The sequence below is a fragment of the Nuphar pumila genome, chromosome 12 (assembly GCF_984573655.1).
Source record: "Nuphar pumila chromosome 12, dmNupPumi1.hap1.1, whole genome shotgun sequence".
Taxonomy (NCBI): domain Eukaryota; kingdom Viridiplantae; phylum Streptophyta; class Magnoliopsida; order Nymphaeales; family Nymphaeaceae; genus Nuphar; species Nuphar pumila.
This window is the reverse complement of record NC_143260.1, coordinates 104,304,503-104,328,234: the sequence shown is the minus strand read 5'-3', so window position 1 is coordinate 104,328,234 and position 23,732 is coordinate 104,304,503. Positions and strand designations below refer to the sequence as shown.

Here is a 23,732-nt window from a genome sequence, read left to right as displayed (position 1 = left end):
TCGCTTGCGGCTAAAAATGCCATGCAAAAAAAAATGCAAAGGCAAAAGCATATAAATCGGGTAAATACACGTGGTGAGTAAGTGATGTAGACGCATCACAGGTTATTTAATTTCTTGGATGCAACACTTTTATGTTCACACAGTCACTTAGTTGTGGATATCTAGGACTGTTTTGATGGAGTTCAGAGATCATGCTGAGCATGATTTGAATGTATGAAAATAGAAGTGCTCTTATTTTTGGACTTCGGCTTTCATGCTAGTCATGGTAGTAGTTAGCAGGATATTGGAGTGTGTTTGCTGCAGGTTCATGTTTGACATTGTTTTCATATGAATGTTTTGAATGTGTTGCAATGTTTGGTGTGACTGTATCCATGTTTGTATGAAGTTATTTTCAATTTCATTATGCCTTTCATATGAAATTGTATCATGAAAACAAACTTCAAATGAATGTATCGTGCTGATGAATGTGATTTCATCATTCTAAATATCTTTGTGATGAGTGTAAATATGATGTGATAGTTTTGCATATGAAAATATTAAGTTATTAACGTTTGCATCATAGTTCTTGTGATTGAATGACATCATATATATATATATATATATATATATATATATATATATATATATATATATATATATATATATATATATCAAATCATTACATCCATCATCAATGCATAATAAATTAGATATTTTCTTTATCATAGCATTCTTATGAGTCTCTTTTAACTGGTTAGGATAGTATCCGTAACATCATAGGATAAAATGACTACAAACCGTGAATAAATGTATCATAGAATAGTTGACAATGAGGTATCGCTTGAATATATGGATGGTGTTGATAGTTTTATTGAATTTGCAATGGCAAGTGTTAGTACAGTGGATCTCACTAGTCGAATTAGGTGCCCCTATACGATGTCTAAGAACAATCGATTTGTAGAACTTTATGGCGTTAGACATCACCTATACAAGAAGAGTTTTGTGAGTGATTATCAGAATTGGACGCTTCATGGTAAAGAATTGTGTAACAATTTTGACGCACGGGTGGATGTGGTGCACAATAATCTATATATGAATTTGATATGTGATGCCGCAAGACCTGAAGTGTGTTATGCTATGGGTACTAGTGATGTACCAACTTGGGTAGTGGAAGAAGCAACAAACGATGCCGCTAGTAGATTTTATGACTTACTTAGAGATGCTGATGAGCCACTTTAGAATGGTTGCGAGAGTCACACTGTCTTATATGCAGTTCTTCAACTACTGAATTTGAAGTCAAAGTATAATTTGAGTCAATCATGTTTTGACCATCTGTGCTCTATTGTGAAGAGTATGTTGCCTAAAGATGAGAAATTGCCATAAAATTTCTATCGTGCGAAGGTTATGGTCAACGCTTTAGGTATGGGGTATCAAAAGATAGATGCTTGTTCAAATCACTGCATGTTGTATTTCAAAGATAAAAAAAATAGCAGATTATGTTTGTCATGTGGGCATTCTTGGTTCAAGCCAAAGACAAGAGGCAATGATAGCACGAGGTCAAAAGAAGTGTCATACAAGTCGCTCCGCTACTTCCCTCTTACCCCTAGATTATAATGATTATATATGTCTTCGAGGACATCTAAACAATGAGATGACATGCAAATAAAGTTCGACATAATGAAGACAAGATCACACATCCTGTTGACGCGAAAGCTTGGAAGCACTTTGATCATATTAATCAGACCTTCACAATAGAACTGAAAAATGTTAGGCTCGATTTATATACAGATGAATTTAATCCGTTTGGGGGTAGATCAACCCCATACTCATGTTGGCTAGTATTTGTTACCCCATACAACCTTCCTCGAAGCTTGTGTATAAAGCGTCAAGATCTTTTCTTGTCTCTATTGATCCCTGGTTCAACCTCTCAGGGCCAAAATCTTGATGTATATTTAAGGTCATTGATTGATGAACTGAAAATACTGTGGGATGACAGTGTTCTCACGTACGATGCCCACAAAAAATAAAACTTCAATATGAAGACTGCTGTTCTATAGACAATCAGTGACTTCCCGACATATGGTATGTTATCTGGTTAGAGTACACAAAAGAGGTTGGCATGTTCGTACTTCATGGAGGATACAAAATCTTTTAGATTGATGAATAAAAGGAAGCCATGCTGGTTTGATTGTCATTATTGATTTTTACATAGCGACCATCTGTTCTGACGACAAAATAATGTATTCCGAGCAGGCACAACTGAAATGGAAGGTCCACCTACATGATTATCTGACATAAAGATTTTAAGATGATTGCAATACTTTTCATATGGACTGACAAATGCCCGTAGTCCGACACCCTTCCTTGGATTTGAGAAGGACCACAATTGGACAAAGAAATCTATATTTTGAAAACTACCATATTGGCTGACCTTATTGATACAACATAATTTGGATATGATGCATGTGAAGAAAAATGTGATTGATAATATGTTTAATACAGTAATGAATGTCAAAGGAAAAACGAAGGATAATCCGAAGGCCCGTATGGATTTAAAAGTAATATGTAAAAGACCAGAATTGAAATTCAAAGAGTATAATGAAAAAGTACTCAAACCAAAGACAATGTATGTGCTTAGATTAGATCAAGTAAAACAAGTATGTCAATGGTTGAGACAGTTGAGATTTTTAGATAGATACGTCTCTAACATTGCTTAGGCTATGAAGATAGATGAGAGATAATTATATGGGTTGAAAAGTCATGATTGTCATGTCATTATGGAACAGTTGATTCTCCTAGCATTAAATGAAATATTAGACAAACCTATATGAGAGTATTATCCGAGTTGAGTAGATTTTTTAGAACATTGTGTGCATCGAATGTTGTAGTAACTGAGGTAAAAAATCTCGAGGATTCTGTCGTCACTACTATTTGTCAGCTAGAAAAGATATGAAACATGTGATCATACATTTGCCATATAAACTTAAGGTTGGTGGTCCTATGCAATAATGGTGGATGTACCCATTTGAAAGGTATATATATATATATTTTTTTTTATATTTTTCTTTTCAATGCTATTGAGAATTTATTGTATTACGAGATGTGTATTGTTGACAGATACATGTTTGAGCTAAAAAAAAGGTTCAGAATAAAGCAAGAGTGAAGGTTTCTATTTGAAACTTATTTTCTCAAATAGTGGCTTGATAGGCGCCCACCCAATTGATTTTCCCATGGAGCAATGAACCACTCTCTTTGCCGATCAGGGAGATCCACTTGAATATCTGGCTCATTACCAATGCTTGGTGGGTCGTTTGATTTATTTAACTGTCATAAGACCCGATATTAAATACTCCATCAATGTTTTAAGTCAATTCATGCAACATCCTTGCAAGCCCCATCTTGAAGCTGCATATGGAGTTCTTAGATACTTGAAATCTTCACCAAGCAAAGGTGTTCTTCTCTTTGCTGTTAGCTAAATCTAGCTCACTGCATTTTGTGACTCAGATTGGGCCAGTTGTCCCACTACCCGAAGATCTATAACGGGGTTCCTCACATTCCTTGGTAACAATCAATTCTCATGGAAAACTAAAAAAAGATCCATTTTCCGGTCATCCGTTGAGGCTGAATATCGCTCCGTGGCTGCAACTTATTGTGAGCTTGTTTGGCTCAAAGCTCTTCTGGCGGATCTTGGCATTCATCACCCTCATCCCATGGAGTTATATTGCGATAACCAAGCCGCCTTTCATATTGCTGCCAATATGGTTTTCCATGAGTGAACTAAGTATATGGAGCTTGATTGCCACCTTGTTCACGAGAAAATTCAAGCCGACATAATCTCTGCTGCTTATATTCCCTCTTGTCATCAACTTGCAGATATTTTAACCAAAGCCTTGGGGCGTGAATAAATTTATTCTTTGATTAGAAAGTTGGGCATCACGGATCTTCATACTCGAACTTGAAGGGGATTAATAGCTAGCATATCCAACTGTACAAATGAGTAATAGCTAGCATATCCATGCAGACTCATTCAGTTCTGCAAATTCATGCACCCCATTCACGCATCCAGCATATCCAGCTCTGCCAGATCTCATTCAACCGTTTCCTTATCAATTTGTTATCATTGTAACTATTGCTTTTATCTCCTTTTATCTATAAATATCAAGTTGTAAATCTAATACAAAGTAATGATTACCATTTATATTTTACCGTGTTCTCAAGGGATGCAAATGGCCCTAAGGGTGGGTTTGACACCCTTGGATCAGAGGTGTCGTGGGGGTGCTGGTGTGGTACGGGCCCTAGTGTAAGATTTACGATCTATCAAACATTGGATCTCATATATGAGGCTACCTGGGGTCTGAGATCCCTTTTTGTGAGACAAGAAAGAGACAGGAAGATCTGAGATCCAACTCACGGGGGTCGAACATCAAATCTTTGATCAAGCTTATCCCTCGAATCTCAAGATCCAAGGCTATCAAACGCACTCTAAGCTTTTACCAACTAGTTTCGAGAGATCAAAGTTGCTTCACTGAAACTGAGTGATACCAAATATTTCAATGTAATTAAAACATTTCTGAATCAAGTCCTTGGGGACCTAACTCTTTGACAGTTCCTCTGCTTCGCCTCTTTTGTGTTCGTCTCCTGCTCTTCTTAAATGGGGCATTGTCCTGATCAATGAGGAGAGAAGTGAGTAAATCCAACTATGCCGATCTAGAATCAATGCTTTAGATGAATGTGGTTATTGTGAAGACAAAGTACTCACAATAATTAAATGACAGGTACTGTCATTTAAGGTGTGGCTCTTGAAATTGTAACATCGATAGGGCCTCATGTACGACCATATTTCTCAATTATCGTACTGTTCTTATAAAATGATACGTTTTTTAAATTCCCTTTATATCCAAAAATTTTAAGACAGTTTTACCATTTGCGAACCTCCTCTTCGCACGCGCGCACACACACATATATAAATATAGTTGCATAACTCTGCAATCACTAAGAGTGTAATGCCAGCGGGATGACGCTTCGCACAACGTCATTTTTTGCACAAATAGCGCACTAAACGTGTGCGCCAATAAATGTTTGAAATCTTTAGCAGCACACCATGGACCGTTACTGGCGCTTTTAGTGCGCTAAAGGTTCCAAACGTTTACTGGCGCACACTTCTAGTGCGCCTGTAAAGATATTTTGCAGAAATTAATACTGATTATCCATCGCGTCATCCTGTTGGTAAAGGTTGCACAAATAGATATTTGAGAACCTCTTGACCTACACATAAATATGTTGTAAACCTTTGAATATATTTGTGTGAACCTCCTGACATTCACACAAATATGTTGTGAATCTCCAAATATGGTTAAAATCACTAAGGATATTAGTAACATTTGTTAGGAGAATCATATGCAAACGAGAAGAGGTTTGCATATGAATGTCACATGAGGTTCACACACACACACATATATATACAAACGTTAGAGGAGGTTCACATATATATATGAAAATGCTATAAGGAGGTTTCCAAAAGCTAAAAATGTCTTAAAAAATTAAAAAATAATAATTTTGAAAATAATAAAGATTTAGGCAAATTGTGAAGCATTTTTCAAAACACTATTTTACAAAGACAATACAGTTATTTTGTTTCTTGACTCATGGTAATAGAACTTATAAGAGAAGAGTGCTTTCAAGCCTTGGATAAAAGGTATTATCAGTGTGACAAATATCACAATATACTTTTCAAAGAATTAGTGATTTTAACCAGGTATTTACATTTCATCCCCAATATTTTGGGGCAAGATAGGCATTTATAGTTTTTATGTTTTTTCTATCTTTATCACACATGTTTTTCTATATTTTAAATATGTGTTTGCCCTAAAGCGTGAGAAATATAAATCTAAACTTTTCATGGGAAATTAACTGCTGTTTTATTCCCTTATTGTCTATAGGCACTACCACATTTTCCTTGTGCTGTTGCCTCTAATACCACATACAACCAGCGGTGGACATCAGGCTGGCCCTTATGTTACATGGATACGGCTGCCGATGCAGGCATACACTTTTTATAAAGTTTTCAACATGACTTGTATATAAGGGTATATGGAATGGGGGTTAAAATGGAGTATGTGTAGGGGTGTCAACTGGCCTGGTTTACCCGAACCAAACCGTACAGGGTCCGGATATGGTGATGAATAAGAAGACCCGGGTCCAGAACCGAAGGTCTGATTAGTACATGGACCCGGGTATAGTTAGTGAAATTTTATATCAGACCCGGACCCAACCCGAGTTCTGATTAAGACCTGCAATTTTTCAATGTAAAAATGATAAAAAAATATAGTCTTATAGGGTATGGTTCATGTAGTTCTTATCGGGTCTGAGTATAATTTTTTTATAATGGACCCAATTAGACCCGGATCCATACCTGATACCATACCCAAAAATCTGGTCCAACTCTGGTTCCACCTGGGTCCAAACCAAACCCGACACATTGACATGTCTAAGTATGTGTGATGAAGTCCAGCCTAAGTATAGGTCCAGATAAGGGCCCAATAAACTCGAGCCTGATATGAGTCTGGCTGGGTTATGATCGGGTTTAGGCCAGGCTGCAAAGATCAGCCCAACAACTGTGCCATGTCAGACTGAGTACCCTGGTATCCGATGATGCAACTAGTGCTGTTGGAATGTTGGGACCAATGTTGTCAGTATCGTATCAGCCCTGAATTGTTGGGCCACCGATTCAGCTGTATTGGCTGATACGGTTACTCCAGTGAATTGTTCTGTATCGGCCAGAAAATAATAATAAAAATATTACGTGCATGACACATGTTAAAACTATTAAAATAATATAAAAAAATACTTTTTAATATTTTTTGCATTTATTTAAAAATAGCCGATTCAGAGGTGAATGCGTATCGACGATACGATGTGTATCTGCCGATACTGCTAACATTGGTTGGGACCACAAATTAAAGTAGAATGCACCACAAAGTATAGAAAAAGAAGGTTTGGGAAGAAGTAACTTGTTCAAACCATGAAAGAATCTAAAAGGAGGACAGAATGGAAAAAAGGAAGCATCTTATTATACACCGAAAGCAAAGGTAAGGTGGTCAACACTGGATTTTAAATCCAAGATTGATAGTTTAAAAAAGCCTTAAAGTTCCAACAATAGATATAGGTTGTATTCATAATGTCCCCACTGGTGGGGAGGTTAGATATCATACCCTCTTCCATCTAAGACTACCCTTTACCACCCCCAACGTGATGACCACTTGAGGGCACATATCCCTTTAAGTGGTAGGGTCACTTCAAATCAACCCATTTGCACCCCCTGCCCAACTCTAAACAAAGAAACTAATGTTTTTCAACATCTCACTATAATATGAAAAGAAAGAAATTCCTCTCTCAAAATAGTTGGCAGGTAGCTCTTGGGTCACAATGAGACTGCCAAGCTAATCTGTTGTTTTATAGCCAGCATGTCCTGAAACACATGCACATGGTCGAGTTGTTGCACCTCCCTCCCCATCTCCATGTGTAACCCCATCATGTCACCCACTAAGCCCTATAATAAATAATATGCAGTTGTCCTGCTCATGGAACCCTAATTAATAAAGCCTGCCCGTTCTTGGTGAAGGACAAAAACTGTGTTTAGATCAGGATAGTGCCCCCATTGTCATATTGGACAGAGTATATTTTTTAGCGAAAGAGCAGCAGTAAATTTTCATAAGACTGTTACCTGGTAACTCGACAGCAGTAAGCTGGTTTAGAAGTTTCTATCCCTACATCTTGAGTTACCATTGGCTCATGATTACAGTCAGACTGTATGCCTTGGTTTTTTTACCTTTAAGACTAGTTTTTTTTTACCTTCAAGAATTTAGGAAGCATGATTATCCATTAGTTACAAAGGGTTAAGTCAAATGGATCCAACTGAAAAACACACACCCATATCTGTATCTATATCTCTCTATATATATGGGAATGCATAGAAAACCTCCCAAATCTACCCACTAAGAAACATTTATTGGTTTTTCAGTGTTTTTTCAAAATTCTGACCAGATGTGATCTATGCGATTTTTTTTATAAGAATCAGTTCTTGGAGCATTTGATTTGATACATGGTTATATTTTTATAAGGTTTCAAAAATCAACAGACTACAATTTCATACATTTTTGAGGCTCCAAATACCATTATTTCTACCTAAAATGCATGGTCCAAGTATCGATTTCTAGTACATCAATGATCAATGATGCTGAACACATCTGTAAGGTCAGAATTTAGAAAAAACACCGAAAATCTAGTAAATGTTTCTTAGTGGATAGGTTTGGAAAGTTTTCTGTTGGGTAGGTTTTCCTTCTTTTATATATATATATATATATATATATATATATATATATATATATATATATATATAGAGAGAGAGAGAGAGAGAGAGAGAGAGAGAGAGAGAGAGAGAGAGAGAAGTACAATCATGTTGTATATGATGTATATACTCCATCACCACCTCACATCTCACTTACGGAAGAACAGCAGATCAGATGCAACCACGTTGCACGCTTTATTGTGCTGCTTTACTTGATCTGCTCTCCGTCTCTGTTGGGCCCCACAACTGACAGGCTGTACCCCAGAGATGGAGGGCAGTCAGGTGCAGCGGCACACTTAAACTGTGTTTCTCAAGTGAGATGTGCAGTGGGGATTGAACATAACCGATGATCAGTCACACACAGCATGACCATAATTGCTCCCGAACAGAGATCAGATCTAGATCAATGGTACTGGAACTGGATCTGAAATTCTGGGCTCCCCTTCTTATTAAGGCCCACAGTCAAAATAACCATTATCTTGGTCCAAACACAAGTGGGTTAGCGTGAAAAGATGCTGTATGATTGGTCAAGTATCCATACTGAATCCAAGACAACTCACTAGGATCTTTAGCCAATGCAGTGTGGACCCTCCATTTACAGTCTGGAAACCCACACCCTATGATTGTTCTATATAAGGCTTGTATTTTTTACCAAGATCGGTGCCATAAATCTTGTGGTTTGTTTGTATTTATTGGTCTCTTTGATGTTGGGACAGGTTACAAAGCTGGAGATGCGGCACTCATCTCTCACCCCGATGCAACACATTGGACGACAAACTGCCTGTCTTTCTCTCTGTAAAAAATTAAAAGAATTTCATTTGGACGCCAAACTTTAGCCTCTAATCCCAAGAAAAGGCCTCACGTTCCTGAGTTTCTTGATACCAGCCTCTGTTTTTCTAGAAACTGCCAAACAGAAACCTATTCTTACCATTAATTCATGTTAAACCTCAGTTAAATTGAGTAGAACAATAATAATTAGGGGTGTCAACGGGTTGGGTTGGGTTGGGTTTGGTTCGGACACAGGTGAAACCAAACTTGGATCAGATTTTCGAGTATGGTATCAGGTTCGGACCTGGATCTAATCGGGTCTACTATAAGAGAAACCATACCCGGACCCGATAAGAACTACATGAACCAAATCCAGTAAAGTAATATTTTTGTTATCATTTTTACATTGAAAAATTGCAGGTCTTAATGGGAACTCAGGTTGGGTCTGAGTCTGGTATAAAATTTCACAAACCATATGCAGGTCCAGGTATTAGTAGGACCTTTGGGTCCGGACACAGGTCTTAATCTGGTCTTCTTATTTGTCACCATACCCGGACCCTAATAATGCCCTCAGATGACTCAAATAACTATCTTTCTATTTTCTGTGAGCGTAAATAAATAATTTTTTAACTCCAAAAGACTAAAGCTCAAAAGAATAACATTTCTCAAGATAATGGAAGTTAACCAGCCTTTGTTTGGCAGTTCTCAGAAAAAACAGAGGTCTATATAGATGCAGGAAGGTGAGACCGTTTTTCAAATTAAGGGAAAAAAGTTGGACTCTAAATAGAATTCTCCCTAAAACACAAAAAGTGGTCAAGGACGTCAGACATTGTATCTCACGCCTGCAAAATTCAACCAATGTGAGTCCCACCCAGGTTGGTACACATCAAGCAACACCGAAACCCACTTCTTCAATTAAAGAAAAGAAAAAACACTACCCATTTCTTTTCTCACATTTATTCAAGAGGTTTTGTTTTGTAACCACCAAAATTATAATTTATACATGCTTAAATTGGCCCATGATCTGGATGACCCACTTTGACAAAGTTGGCTTACAAACCATTGGATTAATTTAAACCCTAAAAAGATGCAGTTTCATAAAACAGTCCAATGCCTTGGGAGCCATTAGCTCATCCGAACCCTATTTAACCTGTGCCCATAACACCATTCTCCTTTATGTGAAAGAAAAGTCTCAATATAACAAGATGAGTGAAAGGTTGTTGTTTTTGCTTCTATTTTAATCATGGAATAAAAAAACAAAGTGTGATGTAAGAGAAAATCAATACTTTAGCATTCACATCTTTTTCACCAATTTGTCTATTCATAATTAATACCCCCCCCCCCCCCCCTCCATCTTTCTCGGTTGGGCATATACGGTCCACTACCAAGTTTGAATGGTGATTCAACTTATGGTTTATCAATACACAGACAGATTACACCTGGGCAATGATAAGAAAGAAATCCCACTACCTTTTAAGTCAAAACTAAATGCAAGGGGTATTACCTCTCTCTACCTCTTCCATGTGCACACTGGACAAGCATAGATGCATATACACCCTGTCCTAGGACAAGTTCAGTTTGTTCAGTTCAAGAAAAAAAAATCAAAGTCTATTTTTTATTACTTTTATTTCTGATCAATATTGTATTTTATGTACATGACAAACTGTACATAGTGCAGGATCATGAACACAAACGGATGAATGGTTACAGCTGATTCCAATAAAACACACAGGGTATCTGATTAGATACCTCATCAACTGGAGAGTTTATCCATTCACCCTAAGTAGACCTGCGCTCAGAAATTCAACACTAGAAAAATTAACCACTTGCAGATTAACACGTTTAGTTTCCATAGAAATATAGAAAGAGAACTGTAAAGAAAATCCTTGATTTTGATTTTAAGAAGGCTTATTTGTTTACACTACCAAGACACTGGTTTCTATATTTCTGATCTAGCAGCCTTAGTAGAAAGCCCATGGATAACACACATCGAGAAGCCAGGCGAACTCAGCTTAATAGTTGAGGGAAACATGCACTTGAGGACTATGGAGAAGCCAGAAGAGGCAACTATGTAGCCAACATGATATTTACGCCATCAGTCAAAATGCAGACTAACATCCAGTAAATGTTAGCATAAAAGCAATGTCAAAAGTGAACGAATGATCAGGTGTTCGTCACACCAAGGATCTGGATGACAGGAGTGAAAAGAAGTGTATTCTCCTGTTACGGGTCACGGGTCTGGAGATCCAGACCCGTGATCATTAACATGTCATTAATGGCACTGTGTGTAATTTACCTTCTTGTAATAAGGGTACTTTTGTACCCTAGTCTTATATTTTGTATGTTATTATAAATGAGATCATACAGCAGCCGACCCTAAGCATTGGGGTTATTGGTTTTTTCATTTTCTGCTCTCTCTCTCTCTCTCTCTCTTTCCCTGTCTCTCAGCTCTCACGAGTGGATTAAAATCTAACATGGTATCAGAGCTACGTTACAGCTGAAGCTGAAATCGATCCAAAAAGGTACGTCTGAAAGATCCCTTTCTCCTCGATATTTTTTTTTCTCCTAAGTCAAGAAAAATACTTTTGTTTTCACCAATCTCGTCTGCACCTCTTTTCTGGTTTACCCAAGTTCGATCAGATCACCTCTTTTCTGGTTTCCCCAATCTCGTCTTTGCCCATTTTCCCAATCTCGCCTGCACTTGTTTTCCATCTCCTGATATTGATCAGATCTGACGTTAATCAGATCTGATCATTTCTTCTCCTTCTTGTCTGAGTTACCCAGTTGAATATCTCTTCATTCTGTCTTTCATATATTTTGCTAGTTGTTTTTTATCACAGTGTGACCTAATCACGCAATCGGGTTTTATTTTGATTCAGCTACACTGCATTTCGTTTCACAGTGTGAATTCATATTCACGTTCTTTTTTTTTTTTAGTGTGACTTTCATATCCAATATTCAATCACTTATGAAAATCAGAAATCTGACAGATTTTTAATTTCTGCTTCAAATTCAGCCACTGTCGTCGGCCATTGATCTGAATTAGTTTCTGCAAAAAAAAACAAAAAAACAAAAAAAAAGTTACAGAAACTGTAGACAGACTGTGCTAAACACATTCTTAATACTGTAAACCATGGATTCATTTCCTAGTCAGTCGGTTCTTTCTTCAAGTTTCTTCAGTCAACTCGTGTCTGAAAAATTAAACAATGGTAACTTCTTGACTTGGAAGAGACAAATCATACCTTTTATTAGGAGTCAGGATCTTTCTGGACATCTGGATGGATCTATTCCAGTTCCTCCTGAATTCATATCACAAGAAGAAAGAGACAATAAAGGGAAACCTACTACAATATATGTTAGGAATCCTGAATTTGTGGCTTGGATGAAAAGAGACCAAGCGCTTGTTGCTTATATCACATCTACACTGTCACAAGAGGTACTTGTAGCAATTCCAGATGACTGTACTGCCATGCAACTTTGGAACAGACTTGTTCAGACATACTCACAGGTTTCTCAGGCCAGGATTATGTTTCTTAAAAGAGAATTTCAAATGTTAAGAAAGGATTCCATGACCATCATGGAATACTTGAACAAAATGAAGGTTATCACAGATCAACTTGCAGTTGTTAGAAGTACAGTAACTGATAAAGATTTGGTACAACAAACTCTCAGTGGATTGGGACACGACTATCATATGATTGTTACTTCATTGTTATGTTTACCTGAGCTCCCCAACTTTGAAGATCTGCGTGCAAAATTGTTACAATATGAGATGAACCTAAAGGGGTTTTCTGAAGAATCATCTATGCATACTGGGGCACAAGAAGTTCTTGCTACAGGGGTTACTTAAGCACGAGGACGAGGAAACTATGATATCAAGGGAAAAGGAGGACAAGAAAGAAATGGTCAAGGAGGTCGTGGATTATTACCTACACCCAACACATATACCAACTCACAAAGACAGAGGCCAATCCCTACATGCTTTCTATGTAATAAAATGGGACATATCAAAGCTAACTGTTGGTTCAATCCTTTAAATAAAGGAAAATCAACCCAAACTGAAGCAAAAAGAAACCCAGACAGTACAAGGACCAATGGAGAAGTAAAAGAGTTATTGTTGTCAGCTTTAGCAGAATTGAATCTGAAACAAAATGAGCAAGGTACTTGGTACGTGGACTCTGGCGCGGCGACTCACGTTACTGGTGATGCAGGTAAGCTCCTAAAACTTGCTCCTTACATTGGTAAAAGCAGTATAGTTACTGGAGATGGATCACACCACTCTGTCTCTCATATTGGAAACTCCATTATACCCCTGTCCGAATCTTCTATCAATCTTTCAAAAGTTCTTTATGTTCCTGAAATCAAGAAAAACATCATTTCAGTTTCTAAACTTGTTAATGATATCAAAGCCTCAGTTGAATTTACTCCCTCTTCTGTTCTTGTCAAGGATCTCTGCACGAAGGAGACATTCGCTAGAGGAAAACGACAAGGCAATATGTATGTCTTTCAAGAAGATCCTTCAGCACATATTCGCTCTGCAGATCCAAACTTGAAGCTCTAATCATCGTTGCCTTCTTAAAATTCTACTTGTGTCTTCAGTGTCTCTGAAATCAATAAGCCAATTCTTTGGCATGGTCGTCTAGGTCATTGCAGTAGTAGTTTCATTGAAAAACTTGTTTCAAATAACCTCATTCCCAAGTCAAGTTTAAGAATAAATGTCGATGACAACAAATGTCCTAGTTGTCTCTTATGTAAGAGTCATGTCTTACCATTTCATTCTATTAATAAAAGAGCTTCAAGACCTTTTGAGACTATTTGTTCTGATGTTTGGGGGCCTGCTCCAGTTGCTTCCATATCTGGAACTAGATATTACCTTTTGTTTGTTGACAGTTATTCTCGTTATTCTTGGATATTTTTCATGAAACACAAATCTGAGACCTTCAAGTTGTTCCGAAACTGCCATTCCTTTGTCAAAAACCAATTTTCTGAAAACATCCTTAGTTTCCAATGTGATGGAGGAGGTGAATTTTCTTCCATTGACTTTACTAACTTTCTCCAAAGTAACGGGATAAGGAAAAAGGTGTCTTGCCCACACACACCTCAGCAGAATGGGATTGCTGAAAGAAAGCATCGTCATATTGTTGAGAGTGCGATGAGCATGATGCATGACAGCAGTCTCCCGATCACTTTATGGACAGAGGCTTTTCATTCTGCAGTTCATGTGATAAATCGTTTGCCCATGACTATTTTGGAAAACAAGTCTCCTTGTGTCTTTTTGGTGTACATCCCAACTATCATGATTTGCATGTGTTTGGTTGTTTATGTTATGTTCATGTTGATAGTTCAATGAGACATAAGTTTCAGGACAAGGCTCTGAAGTGCAGGTTTGTGGGTTATGCCGATGACTATAAAGGGTACAAGTGCTATGATCCGGTGAGCAAGCGCATCAAAATATCAAGAAATGTCATCTTCGATGAATTGAATTTTGATTGTCGATATACTAGTTCTTCAGAATCAAAACCTGAAGTTGAGGCTTATCATCCTTGGTTGAATTATGAACTTCTTTCCGGAACTAGTGAGGTTTGCTCGAACTGTACTCAAAAGAATAAGGAATCTATGTCTGCTGATGAAGTGGTTGCTCATGAAAATACAGACCCAACTTCGAATCCACAAAGGTATAAAGGTCTTGTCTACGCTCGACGAGAAAGAGAGCCGCCCACCATAGTTAATTCAGACATGGACACATTCTCTACATCCAACATCGCTGATAATAGAAGATCCACACGTACTCGTCATCCAATTGAAAGATGGGTCAGTTATGAAAATTTCTCATTAGATTTTCAACTCTTTCTAACAGCCTTGAATAAAGAAGATGAACCCACAACGTTCTCTCAAGCATCAAATTCCAGAAGATGGATTGAAGCAATGAATGAGGAGATGGAAGCTCTACATGAATGTGGTACGTGAGATGTCGTACCAAGACCACCTGACAGAAATGTTGTTGGTTCAAAATGGGTGTACAAAATAAAGTATAAACCAGATGGGTCTATAGAGCGATACAAGGCGAGACTTATAGCCAAAGGTTTTACACAGGAGCAAGGACAGGACTATGATGAAACTTTTAGTCCAGTGGTGAAGATGGGAACAATCAGGATTATACTTTCTTTAGCTATTGAACATCAATGGACTATTAGCCAACTTGATGTGAAGAATGCCTTTCTTCATGGAAATTTGAGAGAAGAAGTATACATGGAACAACCCACTGGCTACGCAGAAGGCGATCCTACAAAATACGTATGCAGACTAAAAAGGGCGATATATGGATTGAAGCAGGCATCTCGATCTTGGTTCGACAGTTTCTCTGTTGAAATTCAAAAATATGGTTTTAAGAAATCTCTTCTTGACCACTCCTTATTTATCTTTAAGAACCAAGACACAATTACTCTGTTGTTGATATATGTAGATGATATCATCATCACTGGTAATTCCAATGAGCACATTAAAGAAGTGAAACATCTCTTGAATCAAAGGTTCAAAATGAAGGACCTTGGCAAGCTACGATACTTTCTTGGAGTTGAAGTCATCAGTACTTCTGAAGAGATGACTCTCACCCAACATAAGTATATCATTGATGTTCTAAATAAAGCGGGTATGAAAGTCTGCAAGCCCTTGGGCACTCCTAGTGTCCTTCATCAAAAGCTTAGGTCTCAAGATGGGGATCCATTTGATAATCCCACACAGTATCGTAGCATAGTAGGTATGTTACAATATCTCACCTTTACTCGTTCAGATATAGTCTACTCAGTGAATCAAGTTTCTCAGTTTATGCATGCACCATGTGAAGGGCATATGGAAGCAGTTAAACAGATACTTCGATACCTAAAGGGAACTGTTGGGGATGGCCTCATATATCAGAGAAAGACAAATGGGCAAAATGCACATGAGATCACTGTTTATTCTGATGCGGACTGGGCAGGAGATCCAGATGAACGCAGATCGGTATCCGGCTATTGTGTGTTTGTTGGGATGAATTTAGTTTCTTGGAGTAGTAAGAAACAAAAGGTTGTCGCCAGATCCAGTACAGAGGCTGAATATAGGTCAATGGCAGCCGCCACTGCTGAAGCTACTTGGATTAGACATTTACTGACAGAAGTAGGGGAATCGATCTCTCGATCACTTCTTTTATGTGACAACCAGAGTGCCATTAGTATGTCTTTTAATCCAATCCATCACAGTCGTGCCAAACATATTGAAATAGATCAGCATTTTGTGAGACAAAAGGTAGAAGAGAAAGAGATTGAGCCTGAATTTGTACGAACCACAGATCAGGTGGCGGATATATTTACAAAAGGATTGACGAAAGACAGATTTTGGATGTTAAAAGGCAAGTTGTTCATGGTCCAAGATCATGCACAACTTGAGGGAGGGTGAAAAGAAGTGTATTCTCCTGTTACGGGTCATGGGTCTGGAGATCCAGACCCGTGATCATTAACGTGTCATTAATGGCACTGTGTGTAATTTACCTTCTTGTAATAAGGGTACTTTTGTACCCTAGTCTTATATTTTGTATGTTATTATAAATGAGATCATACAACAGCCGACCCTAAGCATTGGGGTTATCGGTTTTTTCATTTTCTGCTATCTCTCTCTCTCTCTTTCCCTGTCTCTCAGCTCTCACGAGTGGATTAAAATCTAACAAGGAGACCTATTACTGGCTAGTGGCTACTTCATTTTCTTAGGCAGAAATTTATTACCATGAGGCAATAAAAGCAAAAAGAGGTAAATCATTGCAGATGTGAAAAGATGGATTGATTTTTTTAACACTCTGAAATTATTTCTTCACTTTACTGAAAGAAGTCAGTGACTTAATGCAATGACGAGAGCATGAGCCATGGTCTTGTGAATCCAGTCTTTCACAGTCCAACCATCAATGAAGATTTTTGTCCTTGATATTTATAACAAAATAGTATGTGAATTCTAGGGGAACCGAGAGACGACTTGCTCACAAATTCATTGAATGCTGAATAAAGGCAAAATCTTCTCCAGGACAAGCTGTGTCACAGTGTAACGTAGAAGATACAGTTGATTAATAAGGCATATTAGTACTTAAGGGATGACTCCAATACTTGCAATTATCTTCATGTTCTATTTAGGAATCTTATATACGCGAAGCTTTAGCTAGAAAACTAAGAGGACTTTAACATATTTGACAGCACTTCCCCTAGCTAACATTATCAAAAAGAGAAAAATAACATCATCCTTTGCATTTCTAGGACAAACTTGGTGGTGAGGAGCAGTGTCTGATCAACAGCATCAGAGGAATCACAGATTAGGCACAAATTTGTGCTGTTACATGGAATTTTTCTTCAGTGGAAGGTCATTTCTAAAAGACAATAAGAAATCAATTTGACATACATCCAGGTATATGTCATGATTCATAGATAGTGCCTGATGCTACCAATGAAGAAAATAATGGATTTGACATACTTCCATCTCCAATATCATGCTCATGCCAATACCAAGATCTATCTATGCTACCAATGAAGGCTGTTACCAGGATGACTCTAATGACAAGTTAGTCTTACAAAGCTTGTCAGAAGGGGTGTGCTTGGGCCCACAATTCATGCACTTGTGTGAAGTGGGAAATGGAACTGTTGTTCCATCCAATTCCATTATTTTCTTCAAAAAGAGGATGATTATAGGCTTCTTATTGAGACTACCCATTACCACTAGACAGGTGGTAATGAGAATTCCTATTAAAGTGATGATGTGCAAGTCCTAAAAGTTTCATCCTTTCTCCTAGTTTTCTTATTTTACAAACACTATTTCTTATTTTCCTTCTGCTTCCCTAAATTGAATGAACTATTCCTGAAGATCAAATATCATATCAACAAGAACGTCCCATGGGATCACATACATAGCTCACTTCAACCCTTGAAAAATGGGAGGTGAATTCAGAATTATGCCTTGAGTTACCTACCAAGAGAGTAGGATTCAAGCAAATAGTGCAGGAGTAGTGAACAGAACCAACCAATTGTTGGTTTTCCATCTTTCCAGGAAATGGGTTAGAATCTATGGTAATCACCGTGAGCACAAAAGGACAGGAGGGATTGATGCTAACCACACAATATGAATTGAGAATCTAAGATGAAGTTTGCAAAGCGGAAAAGAAATTGAAGGAAACATTTTGAATTAGGTTCACAAAAATGTCTAAGATTGTGAAACATACAAAAGGGGATAAAAGAACACAGTTTCTTTGTTCAACCAAAGACCGCCTCTATAAATGTAGCAAAAACAATTTTTTGAAGTTTCAAGTATTAGATACGCTTAAACACATCAAGCAAACATTTAGGATTTCCACGACTCCCTGGGGCAAGGGGTAAGCCCATGGAGTTTTATGCTGCCAAGACAGTGATCATAAGTACAGCAGGCAGAGCCAGCGCAGATAGGTCTCTGATCTTGGGGGTGGTTTCTCCATGTAAATATATATAAAAAAAAAACATTCAGGATTTCCTTAGTAAAAATTCCTAGAAGGTCATTGCATATTCATGCAAGGTTACACTCAGTTGCTTTTAGGAATTTGATGGGAACAATTGAATGCAATGACATTGAAAAATTTTAGAGTCTTTTTCTGATATAGGTTGACCAAGATGTTATTAATTGTCTACGTATGTTCGAGAGTCGAGTTTTACATATTAATATTTGACATCCTGATATCAAGGGTTGGAGAGGTTTTCTATAAAACCTTCTAATGGCAGCTTTGCGCATTATCCAAGAATAAATTTCTCTGTGTGTGGAGGTGGATGTCTTGGTTGTTGGAAGATCAAGAAAGGATTATTGCAGTAGCATAGAGAGGTACAGGATACAAAATGGATTTATTCTCAAAGAAGCAACTACAAGTAACTCTCTGAACAAGAATAGCACCTGCTTGATGCACAAGTTCAAAAATAAAGCATCAGTAGATAATTAGATATAGAAAATGTTTGTATTTATGCGGAACACCTCGAGTGTTTTTCTATTCATGAGCTTATGCACAAAACAGATATAGCATTCAGTAAATGATTTGGGGCATGAAATAGGTGAAATCCTGCCACATTGAAGATAAACAAATTGATTAAAACATTCTTGCAATAAATTTCTAATACAGGCAATGTTTCTTAATGGGTACTAGACAAACTAAATACAAAGAACAAAAAAACTTACCAAAAGAATGTCTTCATCTGTGCCAAAGGATTTACGAGCTTGTTCTAGGCATTCTATGGAGACTCTTTCATATTTCCTATCAAAAGATGGTTTCAAGTTTAAATCATTAAAAATAAGGTGTAGCTTAATCTAAAAAATTGATCCTGTACTAATAGCAGCAAAAGTGACTCAACCTTTAAAGAAACAAGTAAAAGCACACTCTGCAACTTCATACAACAAGAAATGCAAAGATTTATACAACAGGCATTTTGAACTTCATCTAAATTCATGCCATTGGTAGCATCTGTTAAGAGATTGACTCTTTTAGTATATATATATATTGTTGTTGTGTCTGTGAACTAAAATACCCATCAGGGGTATTTCAGTCATTTTTCATTGTAATAGGGGTCAGCCCATTAGGGTTGCACTTCTGACACACCCGATTTTGTCCTTGTTGTTGCGGAGGACGATTTTCAGCATTGTACTTCTGCTTCTTGTAAGGTGGCTGGTACTTCTTGCCACCGTGGTGCTGCGGCGGACCGGCTCCCCGTTTCCCCGGTGTGTCCCCTTGACTCTTCCTTCATCGCTCCCATTCTTCATTCAGCATAGTAGCCACTTCAATGGCTTGTGCAAGGGTGGACGGCAGATTTATCATCACTCGTGGTCGTAATCCGTCCTTGAGTCCACGGACATACCTAGTTGCTCTGGCTTTATCATTCGCGAACAAATTTGGGCAATAACGCTCCAAGGTCCGAAATTTGGTAGTGTATTCCACCAAATTCATATTTCCTAGAGTAAGCTCCAAGAACTCCTGATGCTTCTGATCACGAGCGTACTGGGGGAAATATGTCTCTAAAAATGTCCGCTTGAAATCTTCCCATGGAATAGTATCCACTCCGGTAAAGTGGATGGTTCGGGTTGTGTCCCACCACTTTTGTGCATCTTCCGTCAAGCGGTAAGTGCCGAAGTCCGTTTGCTTATCATCGGGAACAGACAGAACCCGAAAAGCTCGTTCTGTCTCTGCAATCCAACTCTCGGCTAGTTCAGGATCGGCCTTGCCTGAGAAGGTAGGCGGGTTCAACTTCAAGAACTTCTCATACGTGATTGTGCTCGTGTTATGCTTTTCACTTATGGCTGCGGCTAACTCCGCCTGGTGGCGCATTTGGGTGTCCATGGTTTGAGCCAGATTACCAAGAGTTTCCATCACGAACCCCCTTTGATCCTGCCATTCGTTCGCCGTGCTCGAACTAGCCTGGGATCGACGATACATCTAATAACCATTTCAATACACACAGTTTTACTATCTTTGAATTGTAGCGTTCCTAAAATCATTACATGTATATATCTATACTTATACAGAAAAAAAACAATGCAATTATCATGCCTAATAAAGTAAAAAGGATAAAAATATACTCACAGAGCGATCTCAGGATGTGGCATGACTGTAATCTTTGATTTATTGTTCCCAGGCTCTGATACCATAACTGTAACGCCCCGAAATTTAACCCAAATTTTTAAAGTTTTTTTTTTTTAAGCGGAAACAACTAATAATTCCCGGTTTAAGCATTTCAGAACGATACAGGAAGGTAAAAGCAAACCACACCATTTATTTCCATTTCAATAATAATAAAATCCAACATCAGAGTTTTCACATTGTGAGTCTCAAAACAAAAATCTCAATCTGAAAGAAAGCAGAACCGCCAGGGAACAAATAGATCAGGTCTTGGTCAACGCCTCATCCCACATCGCTCATAGTACTACTCATCTCCTGAAAATGATAAAAATTATAGGAATTAGACTACCACGTCTAAGTAGAGAAACTGTATTCTTAATGCAGGTAAACCATGGACCTAGTATGTGATGTGGAATTTCAGCTTATTAAGAAGTACACAAAAAGACTATGTAAAAGCAGTAACAGGCATATATTTAAACAGACAAACAGATGAGGCAACAATTATAATTAAGCAATTAAAGCATATTCTACAACAATAACAACAGTGATGCATAACATTCATGTAGCAAATTATCCTATGAATCTGAGTATCTCATCTCTACACATTTCAGGACTTCATTTCTTTACAAGCTCAGAACATGCTGGAAAAATATAAACAATGTCTCTCTAGAACTCCTCTCCCTGTGATACCTAAAATGTTCTAATTGATATTTATCTTTTCTTATCCCGCGGGTACACACGGGCCGAGGCAACCATCACAGAAGAGAGCGTTCGGGGGTATATTATTCGAAGTTATTTTATTAACCCGAACATTCTAACTGTGACTGAAATCCCAAGGGAGCGGCCAGTGACCGAGAGAACCTCCCAAAGGCCAAAACCAAACAGGATGCATCCCTAACTTCTGCAGAAGAACAAAGAGCTACCACCTAGGACAATATTGGTAGTCCGGGTCCCCCCAACTCCGAGGACTGGGGACCAACGAGTCGCTTTACGCTCGAACAAATAAACACGTCCCCGGAGTCTTGTACCACCTACCCTCTCCAAGGTAAGCCCGAATTTGAGTGGGTTAATCTTTTCATTTAGTTATTTTCCCGAAGTATGGGGCATTTCCCCAACTTCCTTCTGCTATCATAGTAGTAGAATTCCCAACCTTAGTCATTTTACCAAGGTGTATAAACCATCCAAATCCTTTTTCCATATTGATTGCTTAAACCCACTCAAAGTGCTCCGGTGCCTTTAAACCAGTCAAGCACGAATTACATTTAAGTTTCTTATCAGTATTATGATCATTATTCTAAATGCCTTGGTACTTTTAAACCAATCGGACACAAATGCCCCGGGATCTTTCACCCAGTCAGGCCCTCAGAAATTAACCTTTAATTTTTCTCACCAATGTTGTTAACATTAAGTACATGCTTATTAACCAAAGTACCTACATCAGGTACCCAATCCATATTGCCCAATTAGGCAAGGTTTTCCAAGCAACCCCCTTGCGGGAAGGCACATATCCATATGTCACTAAGTGCACCATCATATATTTGAACTGAATGTAACAACCGTAAGCATATGCAGACTTCTGTATACGTTCAACAATGGTGTATGTGGTCAGTTATCACAATTCATCTTGCAATTTTGCCATAAAGCAGAAAATTGGGAAAAAGTAAAACGATGCATAGATATCAATTTCATAGGCAGCTGGATAGTAACCCGAACGTCCTCATAATAGGCAAAAAAAAAAAAAACATTAAGTATCAGTTGATGTGTAGCTTTCTATGAAACCGAATGTCATCGTAATGGGCAGCTAACTATGTAGTGAGCATCAGATTAGTGTGAATTGAATGAAGTAGAGTATCCTCATAACAAGCACCATTTTGCTAACATAATCTAAAGTACGCATGCCATATTTCACAGACTTGGTTAAAATACACAGACAATAATAATAACATAATTAGGTACCCTATGCCTAAAAGAAATACATGAATTTCCATTTCAGTTCGGCCGCCACACAGCCTACATTAAGCATGCTCTGTTTCACAAAAATAACAGGCACTATTCAGCAACCATAATCTCAAATAAGTATGCTGTATTTCTTAGACTCATGGCAAAATACACAGTAAAAAATAAAACATGATCAGATACACCATGCCTAAAAGAATTAAATGTATTTCAATTGCAGTTCGGCTACCACACATCCTACATTAAGCAGGCTCTGTTTCACAAATTACACATACGCAGGCCAGAATAGCTCACAAGAAAGGGACTACTGAACAAATGCAATCAAAGAATGGGACCCTTCCCCAACTTATTCAGCTAAATAAAAGAAAACAAAAACTAAATGCAATCACATAATTAAAAACTGGATCTGCTGGCAATTTAAATTTTCATTGAACCCGACTCAAAGCAATGCATCATGAATCGTGCAAAAAAAATGATACAGATTCTCCCCTCCCTTTTATCCTAATTTTGTCCCTAAGCACACACTGAACCGACCTAAATCTCTTTCGATTTGGCCAGTGGCATCGAATCCGATCACATCAGTGAAGCAGTGATCAAAGATTCTTATAAATAATCAAACTGTTCTTTAAAAACCTATAGTTTTTCCCATGCTTTCTTCTTTCTTCTGTTCTAACCTAATCTTCCAATTGAATGAACCTAACTATTAAGAACCCATATCCTTAATCAGCACAACAATTCCACGGTCTACTAATCTCGTTAAGAGCCACTGTCCTTACTCTGCAAAATGGAAATTGAGGTACTAAATGTGAAGGGTCATACTGTACACCCTCCCCTAACTAGACTCAGCAAGAATTCTGTCACATTCAAAGTCCCCTCATTTTATTTCACGACCCCCCCCCCCCCCCCCTTTTTGAGGTAGGTGTTCCTGTATGATTTCGGGGCTGCATAACAGCCGACATCACCCCCACATTGCAGAGCTCGAAGGGGAAACCCCCAAATTGCAGAGCTCGAAGGGAAAACCCCTTGCCAATCGACCGATTTGGGTTT

The 23,732-nt window shown here is 38.0% G+C and overlaps 1 protein-coding gene across 5 annotated transcripts in view; it reads right to left on the bottom strand.

Moving 5' to 3' along the window:
* Positions 1-4,505: 4,505 nt before the first annotated feature.
* The window catches only part of LOC149821428 (guanylyl cyclase 1-like), a 145,338-nt gene continuing 126,111 nt past the window's right edge, over positions 4,506-23,732 (bottom strand). For 3 of the 5 annotated variants that reach the window (XM_089982472.1, XM_089982473.1, XM_089982470.1), the window contains 2 exons: positions 19,298-19,373; positions 4,506-4,643 (listed from right to left, as the gene is read on the bottom strand). In XM_089982472.1, coding sequence (XP_089838598.1) covers positions 4,539-4,643; positions 19,298-19,373 — 181 coding nt within the window. In that variant the 3' untranslated portion in view covers positions 4,506-4,538. Of the gene's footprint in view, positions 4,644-10,686; positions 10,884-18,501; positions 19,019-19,297; positions 19,374-23,732 lie in introns of those variants that run through there. The other 2 variants (XM_089982474.1, XM_089982471.1) reach the window with 2 other exon arrangements.